We start from the raw sequence: 8,888 nt of genomic DNA on the forward strand, positions 1-8,888 counted from the left end.
CTTCCTATAAACCTTTTCTTGCTTCACCAAGAGTACAGTTTTCTGTTCCTGAAAACTCTGATTAAAAACCTCTAACTGAAAGAAAAGTCAAAATGATTTGAACACATAACGGTTACCACAAAGCTTAATTGAACTTGATTTCCTTGCCAGGTTATTTAGGACAAAGATACTGTAAACTCAAACTCATCACCAGGATTTGGGGGCAAGATATATCACACAGAAACCCATGGGCCACATACACCCTTGAGAAACAGAGAGAGGAAGGAAAGGTTTCATAATCCAGGTTATATAATTATTTTCTTAGAATATAAGGCTTTATAGTAATTCACAAATCTTTTTCATTTAACTAGTATTATAAAAAGAAATACATAAAGATTATTTATTCTTCAGAACAAAATTATACTCTACTTTTCTGCCTGCTGGTTTTGACAAGAATAAATTTTTCTTATCATGTGTATTAGTGTTACATTCGTTTGCTGAAGAACGTCTCCTGAACATGCACGGAGGCATACAAATGCAGGCCTAGACACTGTGCTTACAAATAATTTATTCATATTTCATACATTTGTTTTTCAGCAAAAAATGCATAGTTACATTATACAGAATTCCATATTCAAGACACTGTACAGGGAACAGAGTGTCAGAAAGCTGAAATCAAACTATACAACAGAGATGAGTCACAATTTGTTTAGTTACATGCACAGAATTGACCAAAATTATATCTATTTTATGGATTATTTTGCTTAATTGACCCTAAAACCTGAAATTATAAAATAATACTCTTCTGTTGGAATACACTGTTGATCTGAGACCACACCATAGTTCAGGTATGGAAAGTCGTGTCTCCTGAGAAGCTCTCTTCTAGTTAGATAAGACAGCTCTTTAGGATGTAGGTGAGGACTGGAGTCAGGGTAGCATAATAATTTAGCCAGCAATGGGGAAAATTCTTTATAACTGTAACTCTACTCCCTTCTTCCCCCATTATCAACATTAAGTGAACTTAAACAGAACAACAGACACAAGGTTTCTATTTGATCACTATTAAATTGTCCCTCTGCCTCTGACCTGAGGAAAAACATAAGGATGACCCTTCAAGTAATGCCCTTTACTTCAAAAGGGGACCTGCCAGTTGTACATTCTTGCAATCTGTGTACAGCTATCTAATTTAAATCCTTAGGTTAGAAACAGGTGCACCTCATAAGGCAGACGGTCGGAGAAGGCCTAACTACATATTGAATCCTTGTAGGAATTTTTTGTCTTCAAGGCTGTATTTGTGAAAAGTGAAGGCTTCCAGGGTGGCAGAAATGGTCTGCGACAAGACTGAAATGGAGGAAGTTCAGGGCTACCACAGGCTTTGTGCAGAGGAAAAGCAGGCACAGAATCTTTCCCCAGCCCTGGAACAGAAAGCTCTTCCTGGTCCACGGATCACTGGCAGAGAGCTGTTTCTCTCCACTTCAGAGAGCGAAGGGACAATGTCCAGGGCTGAGCATTTCTTACTGATTTCTTCACTGTGATCACAACCTCATCAGAGTGAAACTCACCTCACCTGTTTATTGTCTGTGTCCCCAGCTGTTTGGTTAGAGTAACTTTGCTCAGAGCCTCAAGAAACAAAAACCAACCTGGCAGAAAAGTAGACCTCCTGTGCTAAGCCTTCCTGAGAGAGGCAATTTAATAAAGTTTCTAACCAAAAAGTTTAAAAGACTTTAAAATTTAGCCTCATTACATACTTAGAACCTATTAGACATGTTTTCTTCTTTTTAAAAAATGGTTTTTATCCTTCTTTAAGCTATATTGTATGTGCAGTTTTAAAGACTTACAAGGCCTTTGTTGTTTGGGTAAGAGCTCAAAGTTAATGAAACCCCCAGGACAGAGATGAGGCTTTCCAAAAAGCACTGGTTCTCACCCATGTGCTAAGGCCTATTTTTTTTAAAACAAACAAATTGCCATTACAAATTTTTAGAATATACAATTAAAATACTTCTTTTAAAATTTTTCCCGTTAATTTTCTCTTTTGCACCCACCATATTAAAAACAGACTATCCTCTCTAACTAGAGATGGAACCAAAAGCAGAAATGAAATTAGTGTGGCCCATATTTCATCTAGAATTGAGAGTTTTATTTACACAGTGCCCTTTCTTGACATTATGGTAAACCGCGAGAAACAGGGCCATTTTCACCACGTGGCTAAATAACCAACTGCAGATCCTGCCCTATTCAGCCCTGAGAGCTTATTGCATATTTTAGGTGGAGCTCTCAGGCATGAGAAAGGTGGTCTGCCACTTTCATACAGTTCCAAATAATTTTGCACACTCAAGAAAATTTCCTTGGGAAATGCCATGTTTGGAATAGCTTTCAGAGGCTGAGAACCAAAAGCATTAAAACTCCTGGATTACACTTACAGCAACGGTGTATTAGGAACATTTTCAAAAGCTCAAAGTAAAGGCCGCTTTCCCACTGAATTAAAGAGCAAATAAATAAGCGTTTTGTTGCATACAGGTTTATGTTCAGCTTTCTCGGAAGTCACATCCTGCCACAATTAACAGCTAAGTGAGCATTCTTGGCCCCTGACCTATAAATAAACACAAATTCTGCAATTTGCTTACAGACTCTTAAGAAGTTGTTCTAAAACAAAAAAGTCTATATAGTAGTTAGAAATTTGTAATCCAGAAATGCAATATATTTGCTATTTTTGAAAGGACAACAGAAATTTGTATTAGGTTTTTGGAATGGTGACTAAGAACCGATACCCATGTTTTCATAACTAAGAAATAATTATTCATAATACTGAAGAAATCAAATCTTCAGTAGGAAGGCGTGTAGCTTCTCACAAGGAAATACAGAGGTACTCAGTTTCACCTACAAGTGCTTCTTTTTCCAGGGTGTCTAGGCTCTCTCTTTTTGTCAGGTAATATATACCGGTGAATATTGGCATTCCTTCAAGAGAATGATTCAAAGCCTGCTTTACAATTGGCCACTGCTATCCCCTAATTCCCTTTTGACCTATGCCCTAATTTTGGGGAGCAAATTAGGAACGTTAAGCCAGGGGATAAATGAGCTACTCAAAATATACTCAGGCACCTCATGCTCAGGTTAAAAGCTACAGCGTAAGCCAAATAGAGTTCCTTACCTACCTATTTAAACACTAAGACCCTGGGAATTCACATACTTTTCTAGGGATAAAATTTAAAACTCAAGCAAAAACCAAACACTGTTAAACTTGCTGCCCATTTTGCTGTCTGAATCCCATTCTTTGTTTTTTCTTTCCCATGCTCTCTTCCTACTTTTTTTTTTAACATGACATTTAAAAATTTTTTTCTTCAGAGTTATTTTCTCCTAGATATGCTTAGTTACAACCCAAAACTCTTAAAAGAGGAAAAAAGGCTAACACATTAGTCATAGTTTTAATTTTGGAGATTTAAGCATTTAAATTCATGTGTGTGAGAGTTTTTGTTTTTTAACTTTATTATACTATATGTGAAATTCACTTAATGACATCAAAACTTAGGACTCTGAATAAACCATATTTCACGATTATATAAATGCTATTAACCTCTCAATAATTATTATGTTTATTAATAGGTGATGATAAATGCTTCCAGCTTTGCATGTATTCCCACCATCCCTCTACCTGACTTGTACTTTGAAATTTCAAGTTTTTTAACCATAGACCCACAAATATAAGACAAAAGAAATTGCAGGTAAATTAGTGAGCCGATTGAAATAAGATTCTATGCACTGCTCTTCTACTAACAGAGGAAAAGACCCAATCTCCTTTGTTCCACCACAGCGCAAAAAAGTAATGGCTGCAACGGTACGGACAGACAGAATCTTGCTCAAAGGTCTTTCATACAGTAGGCTACATCACTAAAGGCATTACATGGGCGGCTGGACGAATGCTGACTCAAGGACCCTGACAGCGAAGTCAGCAGTATGAAATTTCAACAGATGAACAAGATGATAAAAACCATTTTAGTGGCTGATAACATGTTTAATAAGATTTTATAATCGAGTTTCAAACATAGCCATCTCCTTGTTCTATTTAAAAATTATGGTCAATTACATATACATGTATAGTGTATCCAGCTAGTGTGTCTGGGGCTTGGCTGGGTATCAGAGCTGCACACACTCAGAGATGCTCACAACTGAGATGCACAATTGTCCCCACATTATATGCCAACTGGAAACTTAAGTCTGTTACCTTGGACCAACAGTAAAATCTTGAAATGGTGATAGTATCTATCATACCTGTCTCCTAATACAGCTTTTTGCACACTAAAGTTATGAGAGGTGATGATAAAATTCCCTGTTATTGCTCTTAGCCCTCCAGTTCAGCACCACATCAGGAAAAAGAATGATAAAAATCACCTCTATTCCCTAAATATTACATTCTTAGAAATGATGACCATAAAGTACCATGATGAATGAGGCCAAATGGTTTTTTGACTCTAAGAACTTACAGGCAGGCTTTATGAATGGACACACGTGAAGGCCACTCTGGCCAGCTTTCTAGCTCCATACTGCCTCCCTCGGCTATTTATAGAAAGTGTGTGGCCAGTGGAAAGATCACATTTATTTTTATAAGCCAGTAATGACATGACCAAAGAGCTCTACTTCCTCTCTTTGGGAAGGTCACCTGAGCTGTGAGAAAGGCAGGGAAGGAAGAAACCCCTTTAACAAACTACTTTAGCCTGAGTCAGCCCCAGGGACCAACCCACGGGTGACAGGCACTGCAGTCATACACCCTCCATTCCCAGGCATAACTCCATGGTGCTGCTCCTTGAGATGACATCTAGATCATGACTAACAAGTAAAAATAAAATGTATTACATAATATGCTTCAAAATTTTACTGCCAAAATAGATGGTTCAAAGATAATGGAGTGAATTATTATTTATAAGCTGTCCTATATTTCAGCTAGTTGAACATAATAAAGGAAAACCACATTTTAATGGATGTGACAAAATGAAGTGTGAAAAAACATTTCCAAAGATATTTTACTCTGATTGTGGCATTATCCCTGAAATGTTTAAAAAGCCTGATGGTTCTATGCAAATGTGCAGATAGTGACTGTTTCTAAAATAGCATTATTTTGACAAAAAAACTGATATAATTTAGCAAATAGATTATCTAGTTAAGTCATCCCTGATTGTAGTAGATGTGATGCCTGTTTGCAAACATGAAATAAAGCCAAACCATTGTTTTCAGTTAGAATGTCCTCTTGTCCATGTTATTTATGGCAAATAATACTAAGGGAAAGTAAAAGTGGAGGGAGGTAAAGGCAAAGGGAAAAAGAGAGTGAGTCCTTATTCTCCTTGGAACACACTGGGTGGCTAAAGCTTTCCGGAGAAAAGTGTGTAATCTCACTGGCTCATGTACCAGAATCACTTGAAAATGATACGGGTATAATTTTATCCTTAAGCGGCCTGTGCTTAAGGACAAAGACACATGACAAGAAGAGACTTCTGTTTGTGGACTCAGAATATCTCCCGCAAAAATTTAAAATGGCAAATGTCCTCATTCTCAAACCTGTCATTCCTTTTCAGAAGTCCCCTTCTTCCAAATTCTGAAAGGCAGGTCCTATTCGACAAGAAAGCAGCAAAATACTCTTCAACCTGTTTCCCTAACTTCTGAACCAACATTCTTTAGGGCGCTAGAAGAGACAGCAATGACATGCAAGTAAGTCTCCGTGTGGAAATTCCTGATTTCCACAGTTGTCCTTAGACACGTATACTGAGTCGTCAAGTTACCGCTGAGGAGTAACATCTGTGGTGAGCACAAAGGGGCAGCCTCTGTGACCTAACAGGAGTCTCCTTGTACTTAGCAGAGGACAAGACACTGACGCTCGTCAGGAATTGTGCAAGGTGTACTCACGATCCCATTATGTGGTCCTAAATTAAATACAGACATACTTAAATTTAACTTCACTGTGCAAATTAGCACACACAAGGATACTAGTTCCTCCAGGGAACTGCGCTGAGCTTCTCTGTTTACAAATACAGCAGTGATTAAAACTATAAGAAAAAGAAAGCCATCTTTTTACCAGTGCCGAGGTAAGTTCTCATCTGCTTTATGTGCTTGATCAAAATTATACCCTCAAGTCAACACTTCCCATTTATAGACCCTCTTAACCAAATGACTTACTAAATGTGATATTTCAATTAGCTACCTCAGAGGTTTGTGTTCATCAAGAGTTTCCACCTCAATGACAGGCTAGCATTTGTAAGATATGTCTAAATAACACTGGCCAAGGTGGTGAGTAGAAAGCAGCTGGAGAGGCGGGCATGTTGGTGACTATCTTTAATACCAGAATTTGGGAGGCTGCGAGGCAGGAAGATTATACATTCAAGCCCAACCTGGGATACGGAGGGAGTTCAAGGCCAGCTTGGACTTTATAGCCAGATCCTGACCACAAAAAAATAAAGCATGCTGCAGTGTGCTCGCTAATTTTTCAAGGATTCAGTGTGACTGCCAATCATTTCCATAGTCTTGACTCAAATAAGAGTTCTCTGTTTAATGGGGCATGCATAATCTTATTTAATTCATAAGGTTCAGTTACAACCCAAGTTAATACGCTTCTGGTTTTCATAATAGTAACTGCCTCATCTACTTCTAAATATTATATTCTAATATTTAAGCAAAGATAGATGGCACCAGTGTCCTTTCACGCGCTACCATGGCTGCATTAGGAGCCATAGCCATATTGCTGGGTTGGCTCCTTGTCCTGGTAGAGAAGCCAAATGCCGTTCATTCTGGTCCGATCAAAAACTTAAAACCCACACCATCTTCCTTCCTGCTATGCAGTAAAGTAAGAAATGGTTTCTCCTGTTGCTCTCCCCATGCAAGAAACTGTCTGAGGTCAGTCACTGGGGCATTGCTTCAAAAGGCACATTTATTCCAGTGGCAATTTTAGCAGTGAAGGAAAGAAGATTAAAGACAAACAAAAAATCAGGATGAGTTCTGTGGAATACATTAAAGTAAAGAGGAATCTGGGATCTATATGAACCACTTGAGCTCTTCACCAGTAGACTAACAAGAATCCCTAAGGTAAAAGTCATTCACAGTTGTATCATGACACTCATAAGCCTTCAGAAAACACTGTTTTAAAAAAGTAGAGAACTTTTAAGCAGCTTGCCCTGATGTCCAGTTCAAGTGTGTGCAATGCACAGGGCTGTAAAATTCAAAACTATGTGACAAAGAAAATTCAGTGCATATCACAGGCTTTTATAAATTATGAAAAATCATCATATATATTACTATTTAAATAACATCTAAGAAACATTTTGGAATAATTAACTTGTGTTCACATTCCTTGCATTTTCTAGCAGGTTAAGCCCTGGGTTTGTGCCTTGCGCCCATTTCCTACAAAACTCCATTCTTTTGACAAATCCAAGCATTCCTCACTGAAATGGAAGTACCCAGGGATTTCTTACTATTTATCCTCTTTACTGCATACCTGACCTCACAAGGGCTACTTGTGATTACCACTGACACAGAAAACAAGTGGAAAATCAAACTCTTTGGGGGATATTATTTGGGATTTTATTTATGCCTTTGCAAAGTCCCTGGATATCGGAGACATTACCTGATTTTTTTTTTTCAGGGAGCAAGAATCAGTGGCCTTCTGTCGGTTAATGTCCTCTGCTCTTAAAGCTCCAAGTGGACTGGTATTCCCTAGCAGCAGTGAACCTTTCCCTTGTGGTTTTGCAGCACCCTCCTCCAGCAAAGAAGGAAACATAACAAAACTTGAAAACAACCCAACAATAGCAACAACAGAAACACCAAACAAACAGATGGGCAAACTAGTAGCCTCTTGCATGGTGGAGGCTCACTTTTTACTGCAGAATTCGGCGTTGTTGAGGAACTTCCTGATGACCAACCCCAGGCAAACCACCAGCAGCAGCATGTAGCCCACGGTGCCCGAGAAGGTGGGCGCTGCAGGTGGCGCCTGGAGGAACTGGCGCAGACCCTCCTCCACGTAGTACACCTGGTCGTAGATGCTGAGGAAAGTGAAGATGTGGAAAAGCTGGTGACTGTGACCGATGATGTCGAAGAGGCCTGGCTGGATGCGCTCGGGGATCTTGCTCACGTTGAAGAAGGCAGCCACCACCAGCCAGAAGTAGCGGCGGTAGAAGTGCACGAAGAGGGTGGGGTTCTCCCCACGCAGGTCGAAGAGCCAGCTCTCCAGCATGATGGGGCAGGCCATGCTGAGGGGCATGATGAAGACAAAGGTGCGCAAGGCGAACGGGTAGGCGCACCAGTCAGTGCGGCTCTTGCAGCAGGCCACCGTGCAGGCCACCGCCAGCACGAAGGCCACAGGCAGCACCAGCGCGCGGTAGGCGGCTATGAGGCGCGTGCAGTCCACGTGCCAGCCCAGGCGCTGCTGTACATACGGGGTCATGACTCTGGCGTCCAGCAAGCTCAGGCCAGGCAGCAGGTAGTAGTAGTAGGCCACTGTGCTGCCGAAGCCATAGTAGCTGATGGATGCGTAGTCCAAGTAGAAGAAGGCGGCGCGCAGGCGCAGCGACAGGCAGCTGAACACGTGCGCCGTGCAGCTCATGGCGAAGGTCAGCAGCACCCCGGACGCGTAGCACCACAGGGGCAGCAGCCACGGGTGGTGGAAGGGCACATCGCGGCCGCTCAGGAAGAACAGGCGGCAGAACTTGCTGAGGAACAGCAGCAGCGGGATGAAGTGCGTCCAGAAGTTGAGCGTCTCGTTGGTAGGCTTCAGCACCGAGGCCAGGCACTCCTGAGCCGTGCACGGCAGGCGCCGGTAGCCCGACAGGATGAAGCACTCCACGAAGTCGTCGGGCACCTCGTCCCAACGCAGCAGCGGCTTGGCCGACGCCGGGGGGTCCTCGGGGACTGCGGGATGGGAGTGCCGGGCGGCC

The 8,888-nt window shown here is 41.2% G+C and overlaps 1 protein-coding gene across 1 annotated transcript; it reads right to left on the minus strand.

Moving 5' to 3' along the window:
• Positions 1-745: 745 nt before the first annotated feature.
• Positions 746-8,887, minus strand: Paqr9 (progestin and adipoQ receptor family member 9; the record flags this gene model as incomplete). The annotated part of the gene is made up of 1 exon (XM_010608220.2): positions 746-8,887. A coding segment is annotated over one exon (1,062 nt), but the record flags the coding sequence as incomplete, so codon positions are not given.
• Between the last annotated feature and the right edge of the window lies 1 nt (position 8,888).

Source organism: Fukomys damarensis, unplaced genomic scaffold (assembly GCF_012274545.1).
Source record: "Fukomys damarensis isolate Sample0158 unplaced genomic scaffold, DMR_v1.0_HiC HiC_scaffold_37, whole genome shotgun sequence".
Taxonomy (NCBI): Eukaryota; Metazoa; Chordata; class Mammalia; order Rodentia; family Bathyergidae; genus Fukomys; species Fukomys damarensis.